This window comes from Microtus pennsylvanicus, chromosome 2, assembly GCF_037038515.1.
Source record: "Microtus pennsylvanicus isolate mMicPen1 chromosome 2, mMicPen1.hap1, whole genome shotgun sequence".
NCBI lineage: Eukaryota > Metazoa > Chordata > Mammalia > Rodentia > Cricetidae > Microtus > Microtus pennsylvanicus.
Window position 1 is genome coordinate 130,178,939 of NC_134580.1, and position 16,097 is coordinate 130,195,035.

A 16,097-nucleotide genomic window follows, 5' to 3' on the forward strand; every position below is an offset into this window, starting at 1 on the left:
ACCTATTCTAGCCATGTAGCTCAAGAGAAGCTGAAAGGGAAGATGGCTGCCCAGCTCTAGTATCTGCCAATATTCAGTTTCTGAGGACAGAGAGAACTTGCCAAAGTCCAGGAACCAAGTTTGTTGTTTTGTTTTTTTGCTAAATTCAATGAGCATTTTATTATAGAAAAGAAAACTAAAGGACAGATCAAATTGAAAGAATCACTGTTATAATAACTTTAATTTATCTTGCACTTTACAGAAGTCTATGAACGATTTTAAAAAGCACCTCCTTACCCCATCACGTTTCTCTGACAGTTGTTAAAGTAGGCAACAAGATGTTGAGCTTGAGTATCAGCATCTTGCAAGGATTTCAGATCAATCACTCACCAAAGAACTTGGCAGATTTTCTATCTTGTTTTTAACTCAATGGTACGTCCACTCTGATGGTAACCTGTCCAGCCAAATCTCCACCACACATTTTGGAAAAAATCAATGGTGATTAGCAAATTAGTTAGCTTTGGCACGGAGCTGTGCTCGCTTGCCTGTGACAGCCTGGAAACCAGTTTTGATACTGGCAACAGAGCATCGAGAATGACAAGTTTCACACTGTAAGAAATAGAGTCGGGTGTCTTTCTGTAGGATTGTATCCGGTGATCGGCATGTGTGACAAGTGACGTATTCCTCTGTGGAAAAAGCAACACAGTATTATCTGCTAGGCGCTTGCCCACAGAAATGCATCTACCTCATAAGCTGAAGACCAGAGAGTACAGTTTACCATACCAGACAGGGAAGTCTAGCTAATGGCTATTAGCTGTCTGCTATAATGCTTTTGGTGTAGTAAAATACATATTAAAAGAACTTCAAAATGCCCCAGTTAGGGAAGTTTGCCAGATGGGTATTCTTGGTGCCATTTATGGATGATCCACTTTTGCCTTAGGTGAGAAAAGGCAGGAAATGCCAATTTTAAACGATTAGGTAACACAAGAGGGTCAAGGCAAGCCGAGCCAGAACCAGCCAGCAGAGGCTATATTAACTTGGCTTTCTACCACTTGACTATCATTTTCCATCCTCTCCTCCTTTTGTGGGGCAGTGGGGTACAGGTGGAGAGGAGAGGTTTGAGACAGGGTTTCTCTATGTAGATCAGGCTGGCACCAGACTCAAAGATCTCTCAAGTACTGGGACTGTGTGTGCTACCATGCCCAGCTCCATCTTTTTAAGGCTTACTTTTTTCCAGGTTCATTACAAATGGATCTCCCCAAAATGCCACAGTCTAAAGAGAATATTTCAAAACAATATGATAAAATCCAATTATACACTTACTGATATATCTTCTCAAGACATTTTCTATCTGTTTCTGTTGGAATCTTCCTTTGATTACAAGTTGGTTATTACCATCTATAGAGCCACTATGAAAGAAAGCATAAATATCCCATTATTTTTGTTTTCCTGAGGGAGCTCAATTCCAGCATACTTAATGAACTTAAAATATCTTCAATAATGATCATTTTTCAGGTGTGTTATACTATCCTGTTCCTCAAATTTTATTTCTGTTTTTTGTGATAGGAACTTATGTGTCCCAGACTGGCCCTTGAGCTCCTTGAAACTCCTTGGCTTTCCAGTGCTAACATTCCCTGTAGGCCCTGCCATACTTGGCCTCAAATATTTTTTAAGAGTTTTATCTTCCGCAAAGATTTTATTCATTCATTCGTTTTGTTTTTTTGAGACAGGTTTCTCTGTGTAGCTTTAGAGCATGTCCTGGCACTCCCTCTGTAGACCAGGCTGGCCTCAAACTCGAGATCCACCTGTCTCTGCCTCCCAAGTGCTGGGATTAAAGGCATGTGCCACCACTGCCCAGGAAAATTTTATTCTTAATTATGTGTATATGTTTATGTAGGGTTCTGTGCATGTGAGTGCTGGTTCCTGGAGGCCAGGTATTGAATCTCCTATAAGGTGGTTGTGAGCTACCCAAAAAGAGTGTTGGGAACCTTAACTCACTCAAGTCCTCTGCAAGAGCAGTATCTGCTCTTAGCTGCTAACTCTCCAACCCCTCAAAATTTTTATTTCCAGCCGGGCGATGGTGGCACACGCCTTTAATCCCAGCACTCGGGAGACAGAGGCAGGCAGATCTCTGTGAGTTCGAGACCAGCCTGGTTTACAGAGCTAGTTCCAGTACAGGCTCCAAAGCCACAGAGAAACCCTGTCTCGAAAAACCAAAAAAAAAAAAAAAAAAAAAAATTTATTTCCAGATAAGGTTCCTTTATGTAGTCCTGGAACTTGCTCTGTAGACCAGGTTGGCCTTGAATTCAGAGATCCACCTGCCTCTGCTTCCTGAATGATGGAATTAAAGATGTGTGCTATCACTGCCAGTCTACTCAAAATTATTTTCATTTATTTTTATAAGATTTATTTATTATGTATACAGTGTTCGGCCTGCAGAGGGCACCAGATCTCATTACGGGTGGTTGTCAGCTACCTTATGGTTGCTGGGATTTGAACTCAGGAGCTCTGGAAGATCAGCCAGTGCTCTTAACCTCTGAAATCATCTCTCCAGCCCTCAAAATTAATTTAATGACTTCCTAACATTTAACCCAACTTCAGCTATTTCTAGTAACAATAAGATTTGTAATTGACTTTATGTTGAAACCAGCTGAGCCCTTAATTGTGTGGGTTTGATTGCATGTTCAACATAAGAAAAACATTTACTGAAGGCAAACTAACTGCAAATATGAGAAAAGTATAAACATTTGGGGGACTGAGAGATGGCTCAGAGGTTAAGAGCACTGACTGTTCTTCCAGAGGTCCTGGGTTCAATTCCCAGCAACCACATGGTGGCTCACAACCATCTATAATGAGATCTGGGGCCCTCTTCTGGCCCAAAGGGATACATGCAGGCAGATGCTGTATAGATGATTAATAAATCTTTAAAAAAAAAAAAAGATTGTATTTTATTTTTAAAATTCTGAAGCCAACCATGAAGGTACACACCTGTACTCCCAACATGTGGGAGGCAGAAACAGGAGGGCTGCTACAGGTTTAAGGCAAGCATGGGCTCCACTGTGACTCTTCTCAAAACGTCAATATATAAATAATCTAAGCCAGATACAGTGATATGAACCAGTAATCCCAGTCATCCAGTAGCTTAGACAAGAGGATCACTACATGAGCCTAGGAGTTCAGAGCCAGCCTGGGAACACAGTAAGACCCTATCACAAAATAAAAATCAAAGCACTACAGTTTGACAGAATCATTTGATGGTACAACTGAAAATATACTCAAATTTAGAGTTGTATATCAAAAAACTGTCACCAAAAAAGTACAACTAAAATTCCATGCCACAAACTGTCAGTGATAAACTTAAAAGCAGCTGGCAAACACTTGATAAAGATCCTTGTTAGATAGACATTATTGCTTTTTAAAAAGTACAAATCACGCCAAGTGGTGGTAGCATACACCTTTAATCCCAGCACTTGGGAAGCAGACACAGGTGGATCTCTGTGAGTTTGAGGCCAGCGGTGGTCTACAAGAGCTAGTTCCAGGACAGGCTCCAAAGCTACAGAGAAACCCTGCCTCAAAAAACCAATAAATAAATTACAATGTAAAACAAAAAAGATAAATTGCAAAGTAAAACAAAAGTCTAGTAGAGTTAAATTTATATTTGTTCGTAACAAAGCAGACTTCCTTTGAGGATCTAGTATCACACACCATGAATTGCAACACTTGATCCCTCCCTACCTAGGCTACCCTGATTTCTAGGGCATTTTTCACCATCCACAAAGAAAAGGAAAACAAACGGGAATTTTCCCAACAACTCTGAAATATTTAACTCACTGATCATAAAATTCACTAGTTACAACTTGCTAGAATTTACCTCACCTCTATACCAAGTGAGGAATATACCCGGTCCGTTATCAACTTAGACCATGAAACCCAATATGGAGAAGTTCAACAGAACCACCACATATGACTTGCCCATGGATTGCCAGGGCATAAATTTCATTTTTTTCTATACCAAGTGCAGGTTATTCTGAGAAGTAAAATACATGGCTAGCTTTCCTCCTTATGCTTAAACAATGAGTGTAATAATCCTCTGGTAATTAGGATGAATGTTTTTTTTTTCTGAGTATGTTCAAATTACACAAATGGTTCTTTTGAAGTGTCAAATAGTACACATTTTGCATACAGTTTCTTACCTTGTACCCAACTCTGCCAATAAAAATGCAAGGAGATGTTTGGGCTGACGATGTAATCTAAAAAGAAAATAAAAAACTTAAATCTTTCATACAAATCAGAAAACAAACCATACTCTTTATTATTCACTGTGATTACTCAGTTATTAGGTGAATCCCAGTGTACAGCTCACTTGTAGCACCGTTAGGCACTGGCTGTAACCCCAACACCAAAGAGGCTGAAGCAGGATGATCAACCTTAATTTCAAACCTAGCCTGGGGCAGTGAGTGCCTGTTTCAAAAACAAATAGGCTGAATAAACAGCTCAATGTTTAAAAAAATTAGCAGCTCTTCCAAAGAATGAACTATATTTATATATTTATAGTTTGGTACTCATAAACTATTCCATGTTTCTAAACACACCTACCAAGTAAATACCTAAAAGCATGAAAGCAAAACAAAACATTAAAATCATAGTTAAGCTATGATTATCTACCTTCTAAGAGTGGATTTCCACACAACCTTTCATTTTCTTACTGTATCTTTTCTAATTTCTAGTAAACGTATATTATTGCTGTCATCAAAAACATAAAATATTTTGAAAAATGCTGAAACTAATGAGAATGGGTTACTTATAACAAGCAAGTATGACATATGAAATATTGAAAAACAAACAGTAGGATAAAGTGAGTGGATGAGAAAACTTGCCAGAAAGGGCAGAGTTTAACAAATCTGAGAAAAGCCAGACTCAGGCAGTGACCTGGAAGTGACCCCAGCACAGGATGCAATGGTGATTAAAAACTAAAAATCCTCATCCATTGGGTCCTGACAATCAAGGAAGCTTAAGTTCAGCTCATTTGGCAGGCCCACCCCTGCCTGACAGACACAATCCTAGTTTGTGGAGAATTCTATCCAGCCTCTTCGCTCCTGACTCTGGTTATGATCTACTTCACCCCTACCCACGATGTGTATGAGTGTTTTGCCTGCACATATTCCTTGGACCTGGAGTTAGAGACAGTTGTGAACTGCCATGCAGGTGCCAGAGTCATCTCTCCAGCCCCTAAGATCTATTCTCATGTTGGCTTAAACATGAACTGTGACTTCTGTTAATATATGTCCCCTACATACTTTTTCATCCTACAGAAGATTACTGTAAAGACATTTAAAAACAAAATGTGGCCCACTTACAGTTTACAGATATCTGTAAAATTGACAAAAGATGTTTTCTTGGTTCCTACTCGGACAACCTGTGGAGGTTTCATAACAAATTTCCTTTTCTCTCCAGCAACCATATCTGGATTCTTTTCTCTCATGATGTTGAACACTCGGTTCAGCAACTATAAGGAATGGGAATTGAAGCAAATCTTAGTAATAATAAGAGTGTAAATTACTGTCTGAGATACTTTGCTTTTAATAAAGTTATATGTTTATAATATACAAACAAATCTCTACATGTTCTGGGAACTTCTTGAGGGCAGCAGTTCATTACTTACGGATGCTCAGTTACTCGTTGCTAACAGTTAAGAAAATAAGCCTCGATCATTCTACCGGCTTTACCGGAAACCATATGACACATAGGAAAAACTAAAGAAACTGTAAGTGAGCAAACTCCAGACTACCCTGACGTCAAAGTGGGTATTTGTCACCAAAGCCCCACTGATTCCCAGGGGGCTCCACACCCTCTGATGAATACTACAGTGACAGCCAAGCTTTGAGCACCCCACAAGTTGGTATCAGGAATTGCCATGCACTGGCTACATGGCCTACTGGAATCTCTTTTATCACCAATCTGTATTTCAGTGGCTCTTCTAATGCAGATCTATACCAACTTTTCTCTGAGCTCAAAAAAAGAGTTTGTCTCACCTCCTCATATGTGTAGTCTCTTTCAGAGCCTGCCCAAGCAGGCCCAGTCTGGTTACTGAATGAAATGCCATCGTCTTTTTTGCTGTCTTCATCTTCTAAAGCTACAGATAACAAAGAGTACGAATGAGCAGTGGGTTTTGATCCAACAAGGGGGATATAGATTTAGAGAATGAAAGCTTCAGATATTGCTTTTCCCTGTCACAGTGATAGCTGCAATAGCTTCAAGTACAGAGAAGTCTCCTTTCCTTTATAGACAGAAATATTACAGCTTCACACAAGATCTTTAATGGGACGTCCATGGTAACGGTGAAATGTTTCTTGGCAAACAAGACAAAGCATTAAGTACCAAAAGGAGAGTTCAACTGTTTTCAAATCTTTGAAAAACTTCTATCTACAAAAACCCATCTGTTTTAAAAATTTCTAAAAAAAAAAAAAACTATAGCATATAAATCTATAAATATTAAAAATTTTAAATATTTAAAACCCAATTACAAAAATTTTCCTGTATTTAAATAAAATGAAATTTTTTGTCTGCCATTATCAAGTTAAGACACTCTTTTCAGATTCCATTATCATGTAGTGGAAATCAAAGACAGGACAAATAGTTTTTAAAACGTTCCTCAAGCCAGCAGAAGAGACCAGATCAAAGGGTTATGTAACCTAAAACCAAGATGTTGAGTCCCCAACATTACCTTCATCTTTTTCTAGTATTTCATCTTCATCTGGGAATTTGACATTCTTCTTTTTTTTCTTTTTATTGCCAAGCATAATATCCAGGTCATCCTCTGGCTCAGCTGGCTCTTGAGCGTCACCTTCGATCTTAAGATCCTAAGAAAGTAAAATAAGTTTCAATATTTTGATACTAGAACTATTTTAATGACATGAGCAAGCATCACTTTAGAATATTCACATATTCAAAGCTAAAAATATAGATGAGAAATGCCTCTCAGATAAGCCAAACTGCCTCCAACTCTTTGCCAAATATTTAACCAATTCCTCAAGATAATTTTGTAGGATTGTTTCCCTTTCTGCAGCTCTTCCTCTTTATTAGTCTTAGGATCTTGTTATTGCTATCTGTATTCTAAACCAGGCTCTACCTGAATCACTGGAGAAACTTTTAAGATTCTTCAATCTTCTGACTGGCCAAATTCAGAGGAGCAAAGCTCAAGAGTATTTTAAGTCTCTCTGTTTGTCCCATACTGTATTTTATTCATATTAAAGGTTCAGAATAAGTAAGTCTACAGAGGCAGTAGATTAGCAGTAGTTGAGGCCTAAGGTTAGGGCTTAAAGAAAAAAAACTGGAGAGTGACAATGATCACAGGCTTTGTTTTCAAGAGGATTTAAGTGTTCAAATTGATGACAGTTATAGAATTTTATGTTAAAAACCATTTGCTTTAAATGGATGAATTATATGCTAAGTGAATTATACCTTAATAAACTTTCTTGCTTCAAGGTAATAGATTTCATTACTGCATTTTCAGGTATACTTGTCTTTGCTGATACTTGCCCTCAGCTCCTTCCCATCCCCTTTAAGTTTCTAAATATGGGTCAACGGAAGGAATTTTCCTACTGGCACCAAATACGCAGTTATATTTTATATTTTGCACAGTTCTCAAACTCCCCAATCAGGTATAATACTGATTACCTGGAATAATTAATCAGAAACTCCATGTTTAAAAACTTGACTTCATAGTTTAAGGGCTTTTGATGGAGGAGGGTCAGATGTCTATTGGTTAATAAAGAAACTGCCTTGGCCTTTAATAGGACAGAAAATTAGGTAGACGGAGTAGACAGAACAGAATGCTGGGAGAAAGAAGCAGATTCAGGCAGTCGCCATGATTCTCCCACCCGACACAGACGCAGGTTAAGATCTTTCTTGGTATGGGTTAAAGCAAGATGTGAGAATTAGCCAATAAGAGGCTGGAACTAATGGGCCAGGCAGTGTTTAAAAGAATACAATTTGTGTGTTGTTATTTCAGGTAAAGCTAGCGGGAAGCGGCCCGCAGCTCTTACTACAGAGTGGCATGCAACAGGCTTTCATTTCATACACAAACTCAGAGACATTCGGTCCCTATTCATTAATTTGCTACAACTCACAGGACTCAGCAAAGTTTTACTTACTATCATCAGTTTTTTATATAAGATTAACTGAAGAATAGCCAAATGGAAATAATGCATAGGACAAGCTATGGGGAATAGGGAGTTAAGAGGAACTCAAGGAAAGTCAAGTATGTAAACAAGCTACCCTATCAGCACTTCTGTGAGATAACCAACCTACAAGCTCTTTGAATGCCATCACGTAGGGATGACAGAATTCAGTGTCCACTGTCCATTCACAGAGGTAGCAGGAGTCATTCAACATTCCAAACCCTAACAATGGTTTGATCTTCCTAGTGGTTAACCATCCTGAGAAGCTATATGAACACCAGATTTCAAGAGCAAAGGACAGGTTATTACTCTTGAAGACTGCAGAGTTGAATATGAGGTAGCAGAGGTAAAGACCTAATTAATTTTTATTATATTTATCATATCACCTTAGCACCAAACTGTGAAGAAGTTGCTGGGCATCAGTTCAATAGATGACATCATGAAACAGGGAAAGAACAATTTATGGGGAATCAGAGTCATGTGATGAATATGGACAGATATGGTACAGGCTGACTCCAAGTTTACTTGCTATAGGCTTCAAGGTGAAAAAGGCACCTTAAGTCTTAAGAGATGAATTGAATCATAAGGTCCACAAAACAGAGGCTAAGCCTGTTTCTTGGCTTCTAGTTTCTCACCAGCTTATCCTGCTCCCTAACTCAAGTACATTACCAACATGATCTGTGTTATGTCTTGAATGACTGTTGATAATGGCTATAGTAATTTCACAGATCTTAGAAGATAAATTGAAATTGGTAGAAATAAGTGGAACTCAAATATGAGATCCTAAATATAGCTGTGTAGTTTTGGTACCATATTAATCAACCTACAGTATTAACTAGATACCTTACAAATAAAAGATCAAACAGACCCAGTCTATGATGATGACCAGTAAATCAGAAACTTAGAAATGGTAAATATAAGTAAGCACACACCAGCAAAGCTGCAATCATCCACACTGTGCCCAACTAGGATACTTGTAACGTCCTTTCAGGCTGTAGCTCCAGAAGTAGAGAAAACTATCACAGCACTTAACCAAAATCCCAACCATCTATAACTCCAGTTCTAGGGGAGCCAATGCCCTCTTCTGGCCTCTGAGGACACTGTGCAGCATGTGCTGCACAATCAGACAAAGCACCCACACACATAAAATAATCTCAAAAAGTATTTTTTAAATACTCTTAAATTACCCTTGAAATACCTCTGGGGGGAAAACAAAGCAAAACCACCAGTTTAAAAAAAAAAACTTACTCATTTCAACGCAAATTGAGCACACCAACTTACGGTAATCACCAATACAATTTGTTAAACAGATTGTCATCTAAGCTATGACCTTGTTTCCAAATAGATTACTGAGTAAATTACCTGTTACACGTAGGCTACATGTCACTTACTTGGGTTTGAGCAAACTATCTAATAAAGAGAAACTTCAGTACATACTAAAAACCAGAGTCCTTGATATATGATTGCTGTTTTCACTATGAACATATATTTGTGAATACAGACACTTATACACACACAAAATTACTATAAGTAATATGTGGGCTTTGTTAAAATGATTTCTGCATAGAGTATGTATATGTGTATACATGTGTGTGCCAGTATACACTTGCCCATGTTTGTGTGTAGAAGCCCAAGACTGACTTGTGGATATTTTCCTCAGTTGCTTCTCCACATTATTTTAACTGATGTCTGGACCAACAGTCAGTGAGTTCAGGGAACTGTTTCCACCCTGCTCAGTGTCAGCGCTACAGGTGCACCCTACCAGACAGGCATTTACACCAGTGCTGGTGATCCAAATTCAGGTCCTCATGTTTGCTCAGTAGATACCTCAGCCACCAAGAACTCTTCCTAGCCCCATCTTTAAAATGGTAGCTCTTGAGCAAGGAATAAGTCTCTTAGCTACTCTGTTCATCCATTTACTCACCCATTCACCTTCCTACTTACTTATCGACATTTTATTCAAATAATTTTCAGATATTTGTATTAAATATCAATCCAAAAGAATGACAATCATAAGGTTTCAAGTCCCTTCAAGATCAAGAGCATCCTCCACAGAATTACCCAGAGAAGTCTAGCTTTCCTACAGAATTACTGCCATCAGCTACCACACTGTGGGATATTCTATGCTGGTACTGAAAGCTTAACACAAAAAGCTGTATTAATATTTGTTCCTCAAGATTTCTCAATTACAGAGACAATTTTTCTTAGTCAAACAATTCTGGCATGATTAAAGACACCAGCTGGGCAGTGATGGCACACACCTTTAATCTCAGCATGTAGGAGGCAGAGGCAGGAGGATCTCTGAGATCGAGGCCAGCCTGGTCTACAAGAGCTAGTTTTAGAACAGCTAGGGCTGTTACACAGAGAAACCCTGTCTAGAAACCAACCAACCAACCAAACAAACAAACAAAACAAAACAAAACAAAAAACACCAAGGATCGATACAGGGTTTCTTTGTGTTGCTCTGGCTGTCAGGGAACTCAATCTATAGACCAGGCTGGCCTGGTACCCAGAGACGAGACCAGCCTACATTTACCTCCTGAGTGATAGAATTAAAAGCATACGCCACCACTGCCTGGCTCCTATTATAATCTTTTTATACCATGTAGTCATATACATTCCTAAGAAAATTACCTTAATAGCAGTAACTAAATGTTAAACAACCAAAGCAAAGCTGAGTGACGAGATGAAGGAAGAAAACAACTATTAGCAGCCTTTCCAGAATTCCAATTTTACCTTCAATAAGAAAGCTATACTACCTTTACACCTTCTTCAGCTTCATCAATATCAAATATCTTTTTTGTTTTTTTCTTCTTTTTCTTTTGATTAAAGAAGTTCAAGTCATCTAAGTCATCAGAAGCATCTGAAAATAAAGATTTTCAGTTATTAACAATTAGAAGGCAAGGCATTAAGATGAGTCACACCAACTCCTTTCATGTATTCTTATGGTAGTCCTACCACTACTACCAAAGTTATGGTTCTGAAGAACATACCAACTCAAAGCTTTCTAGAAAAATCTAGTTAGGGGTCTTGGCTGAGAACAAACTCAATAATCTAACATTGCAATGTCAGAAAGTGCTCTCTAACACAATCTCCAAAACTATCCATTGTATCTCTTTACTTCTGGCTACCCCTTAGTCTCCACCCTCCATACCCCCCAATCTCTGGCTCCAGCTCTAACCCAGCAGAGGAACTAAGGGTTCCCTAACAACTGTGATTGACACAACTCACCTTTTTTCCTACTGTCCTCTTCATCAGCCTCCACATCCTTGTCTTCAGTTGGTTCTGGCTCTACTTCTTTTGTTTCTGAGGGCTGGGTTTCTTCTGTCTGGGCATCACCTTCTTCATCTAACATAAAAGGCTTCTTCTTCTTCTTTTTCTTTTTGCTCATAGTAGGATCAAAAATCATCTGTTTAAATTTAAAAAGATCCAGTGATTATTTTTAATGATGCTCACATTCCAAATATGTTCTATTCTTAAAGAATTGGACACACTAAAACCCCCCAAAAAAGGGGCTGGGGAAATGCCTCAAAGTATAAAAGCACTTGCCCCCACCACTTGCTTGTATTGCATACTCTTTGGAATGCAATAAAAGGCAAATACACGCAACAAAAATACAAAACAGATTTACAAAAAAAATCCATCTAACTTTCTTCACATTATTAAACATGGAGAATACCTCACATGTGCCTTTTAATTTATAAGATATCATAAGCTATAATAACTTCATTTTAATTTTCATGAGCAAATTTAGATCTGAAAGAATCTTGAAGTTTAGGAAAAGGACCTTAGGAAAACCTATGTTGTATTCCTCATTTATGGGTGAGATCAACAATGTCAAAGCAGATAATAAACGTTTTATTTAAGGTTTATTGCTCTAGAGTGGCTAAACCAGGTGACCTGAGACTTGGTTCTTAAATTTTTTATCAGTTGAGGAGTGTTTGGGGGAGTTGGAGGTAAATACAATCAAGATCTATTGTATGTATGTACAAAACTGTCAGAGTGGCAACTGGTGGTGGCACACTCCTCTAATCCCAGCACTTAAAAGGCAGACACAGGTGGATCTCTATGAGTTCGAGGGCAGCCAGGCCTATCTCAAAAGAACAAAAACAAAATTAAATTAAAAAACAACAACAACAAAAAAAGTTAGAGTAAATAAATTATTTTAAAAAAAATTCAAACATGCTGAAGTTCACACCAATCTTAACTGGTAAGGAAACCTATCAGCAACCCTGAGGGAATTTCTAACGAATCCTTTACTATTTTCTGTTACATGAAATGTTCACGAGCTATGGAACAAGTGAAAAATTAATGATAGCCTGTAGGTTGTTTGCACTGATCCCTTGAAATCACCTCTAGTCCAATCCTGACTCTAACTCCTGTGTGGGTCACCCTGTGCTTCGCCTGTACAGTGGAGAAAACTAAAGCCAACAAATTTGCTGGGAGAACTAAATATCTGATTGCAAAACTTACACAATACTGTCACTGAAATGTCCTCAACTTAGGGTGATTTCTTTCATCAGACGTAACCAAAACTGGTAAAAAGAAATTCCAAAATTGCTTCTAATAATTAACTGCAATTTCTTTATGTCCCAAGTACAGTAAAAGAAACTAGTAAGCAGGACTAGAACCAAGCTCTAGTCTGGGGTTGCTGCACTCACAGGAATCAAGTGTCTGTGGAGCATTCTGGAAGTTTCATAGAGCACCATCAGGAATGCTACAATTCAAACTAGCAGATGAGCTGTGTTCTTGAACTAGAAGACTTGGCACAAGGGCAGATAAAACGCCAGGCCCTGGCAGATCTTACAATCCATTCATTTTCTTCAAAGTCTAAGTTTGCCTGACCTACTAGTAGCTTTTTCTGAGTTTGTGTTTGTGATCTGTGAATAGTCTTATGTAGTCTTATGCAGAACAGGCTGGTCTTGAACTTGAAACTGAAGTGCTGAGATCACAGGCACTCACTTACAACATCTGGCTTAACTGCCTTTTCATCATTACTATTCAAGACAGATCAGATATGGGAGAGATGCTAAAATGATCAGATGATAGTTTCACAATTATCTTTTCATCCCTGAAGAAAATTCCAATTTAGGTCTATAGTAGGTAGACTGTAGCCTAGTAAAGACAAGTAGTAATAGGCAAAGACCTTATGCCAAAATAATACATATTGCAATTACTTTCCCCAATACGTAACACTTACATGTTTAATATACTAATAATTAATTGTGTTCACAAAACCCTGTAAAATAGTTACATAAGAAAATCTTTATCGATCCTAAGTCAGCATCCAAAGCAGAACTCCTAAAATCACAAGACTGTACTTGCCAGTTTGGGATATACAGTGAGACTTTGACTTAAAAAGTTTCACTTCAGGCTGGGCACGCCTTTAATCCCAGCACTTGGGAGGCAGAGGCAGGCGGATCTCTGTGAGTTTGAGGCCAGCCTGATCTACAAAAGCTAGTTAGTCCAGGACAGGCTCCAAAGCTTAGATGAAACCCTGACTCGGGGAAGGAGGGGAGGCGGGAAGTGTTTCCTTACAACACTTCCCTAGTCAACAGTACTAGGTAAACCTCCTGGACCAGTAAATTCCACCTGAGAGTAAAGGCTAGGGTTCTGGTACCATTCAATTTACTGCATGGCCTAACCTCCCTGGGCCCTAATTTTCCATTTATAAGATGTTGTACTGATAGGTCTAAAGGCAAAACTACATATTTTAGACTTTCAAGAGACTACTGCTGGTATGAACGCTGCTGGTTCCACCATCTCTGCTTGATAAAATCCTGTTCATCCTCTAGAAATAAATTCTAACCCCACATCTTTCAAAAGATCTCATTACCAAAAATGACCTCTCAAACCACTACAAGTGTTAGCTACTACCTGTTACTACACTGTAGCACTTTACCATAGAAGCAATAGACAGGACACAACAGTATATAGGTGGCTATTATTAAGTTATGAAGTTTGGAACACTTCCTCTCATGCATAATGCAGTAGCTGAGAGCAATATCTACAGTGTCTTTCAAGTAAGAACCATCTATCTCCTGCAGTCGGAACTACTCAGTGAGAGCCTCCTGGTCATCCAGACAGAGGCGGGACTGCCCAGACCGGGGCTCTACAACATTATCAGCGCTGTACAACTCTGGTTTTCTCATCTCTAAAACGGACCAACAGGACCTCATTTTACTGAGAATAGGACTTGGTTCCCTCCAGAATCAATCTCAAATTCCTTAATGCAGTTTTCTAAGCTCCCCATGAACTAGCCAGTTTCTTCTTCAACCAAACTTCGTTTTTTTAAGCACTTTCTTCCTTTCTTGATCATAAATGCCTTGTAACCAGTTTCCTCACTAGTTGAGAAAATTCTAATCATTTCTGGAGTCTACTCAAAAGACAATTGTGTAGAGAGCCTCCAGCTAGCTGTTCCTCCTATCCTCTCCAAGGCCCTGCAGGTCAAGTAAATCACAAATTTTTTCATAAAGTACTTTTGGTGGTGGTGGGGGGGAAGATGAGGCCTCTAGATCCAATGTTAAGCAACATGTAACGAAGACAACTGCAATCCCTTTTTAAGTCATTTATGTTAACTAGAATAAACCCGGAAGGGCAAAATAAAATAAAACGACGAAGGGGGCTTGAAAATTTTACTGAGATCCAAGACCAGTGGGAAAAGACCAAGTCAGTTTCGAAGCCGTCCGGAACTCCCTGCTCCCCTCGCCCCGCCCGTTAAAAGAAACTTAGGAACTCGCGCCCGGAAACTTTCCTCCAAGGGTCGTCACTTTTTAAAACTAAGATTATCTTTTCCTCTGGTCCTCACGCCCTGCCCTAAGGAATAAAGTCTCGAGCTTGGGGAAAGGGAGCGCGATTCGCCCGGAAACGGCAGCCTACAAAGTTTCTCAGCACGGCGCTCCACCGGAACCGAGGGAAGCGTGAAGGTACCGGGAGCAGTCAGCACGAGTGCTGCGGCGGGAGTGAAAAGAGCGCCGGGCCGCCTGCCCTAATTTTGTTTAACCGGGGAAACTAAGTGCCCATCCAAACCCTTTCGGAGAGGGCGACCCAACGTGCTTTCCCTTCCGGAACGCCGATGACGGTAGGAGGCCGGCCTCGACGCCGTCGCTCTGAGGAGAGCTGGGTGCGGCCAAGTCTGAGGATCCGGAGTCCTCGCCGGCTCCACAACTCCGGGCCGCCTAGGCCCGGCTGCTCCACATGGCGGCCGCCGACCGCTAGGCCGCAGGCCCGGCTTTCCACACCGGCGTGGGTTCGGCTTCCTGCCTCAGTCCTTAGCCCTAGGTCCGTGCTCAGTTTCTCACCTCGTCCCCGGACATGGCTGCGGTTCGAGCGGGTTGGGCACGGACGGGAAATCACACCGGTCAGCTTCAGAGCCCAGAGTGAGCGCAGCTCCTACCGATACCTCTCCCAGCACCGCGCTAGGCTCTTGCATCAGCGAAAGGGAGCGACACCCCGCCCTCCTCTCAAACGTTGGAAGTGCGCCTGCGCAGATCTCGCCAACGCGCAGGCGCACACCAGAGACAACCGCGCGAGCTTCTTGTGGCGCGAGTTACCAGGCGACATTCCGGCGCTGGGCATGCTGGGTCTTGTAGTTTGCGTAGAAAAAAAGAACGCTTGAACTACCGCAGTTACCGAGGTCGTGAGTCACTGTTTCAGCTTCAGTCAGGAGGTTCTGTTTCTTATGCTGCCTGTTGCCTCGGCTGTTCAGAAAGCGCTGGGTTGCTGGTCGAGTGAGTCTGGGGTCATTCCTCCGGAGTTAGGTTAGTGAGACTCTAATAGGAACCCGAGGGACTGACTGATTTCCAGCGCGCTCCTGGGGTGTTCTAGTATTCGAGGAATTCTGGGGGAGCCGGAGTCATGCACTTCATTAAAGGCGTTTTACTCTGTGGGAAGCTTGAGTGGCTGACTTTTTACTTCAGAAGTGTCTTCCCTGGTTCC

The 16,097-nt window shown here is 40.3% G+C and overlaps 1 protein-coding gene across 1 annotated transcript; it reads right to left on the bottom strand.

The window, feature by feature from the left end:
• Positions 1 to 192: 192 nt before the first annotated feature.
• On the bottom strand, positions 193 to 15,622 carry Eif2s2 (eukaryotic translation initiation factor 2 subunit beta). Its single transcript, XM_075962635.1, has 9 exons — positions 15,461 to 15,622; positions 11,391 to 11,568; positions 10,919 to 11,022; positions 6,704 to 6,839; positions 6,012 to 6,112; positions 5,337 to 5,485; positions 4,173 to 4,229; positions 1,303 to 1,388; positions 193 to 665 (listed from the first exon to the last, which is right to left on the bottom strand). The coding sequence occupies exons 1-9, from the start codon at positions 15,473 to 15,475 to the stop codon at positions 490 to 492; spliced, it is 1,002 nt and encodes a 333-aa protein (XP_075818750.1). The 5' UTR covers positions 15,476 to 15,622; the 3' UTR covers positions 193 to 489.
• Between the last annotated feature and the right edge of the window lie 475 nt (positions 15,623 to 16,097).

Coding starts and splice junctions, on each gene's coding strand:
- Eif2s2 (XM_075962635.1), bottom strand. Junction 11,023..11,390: donor AGAGGACAGTAGGAAAAAAG/GTGAGTTGTGTC, acceptor CTTTATTTTCAG/ATGCTTCTGATGACTTAGAT. Junction 6,840..10,918: donor AAGCTGAAGAAGGTGTAAAG/GTAGTATAGCTT, acceptor TTACTTTCTTAG/GATCTTAAGATCGAAGGTGA.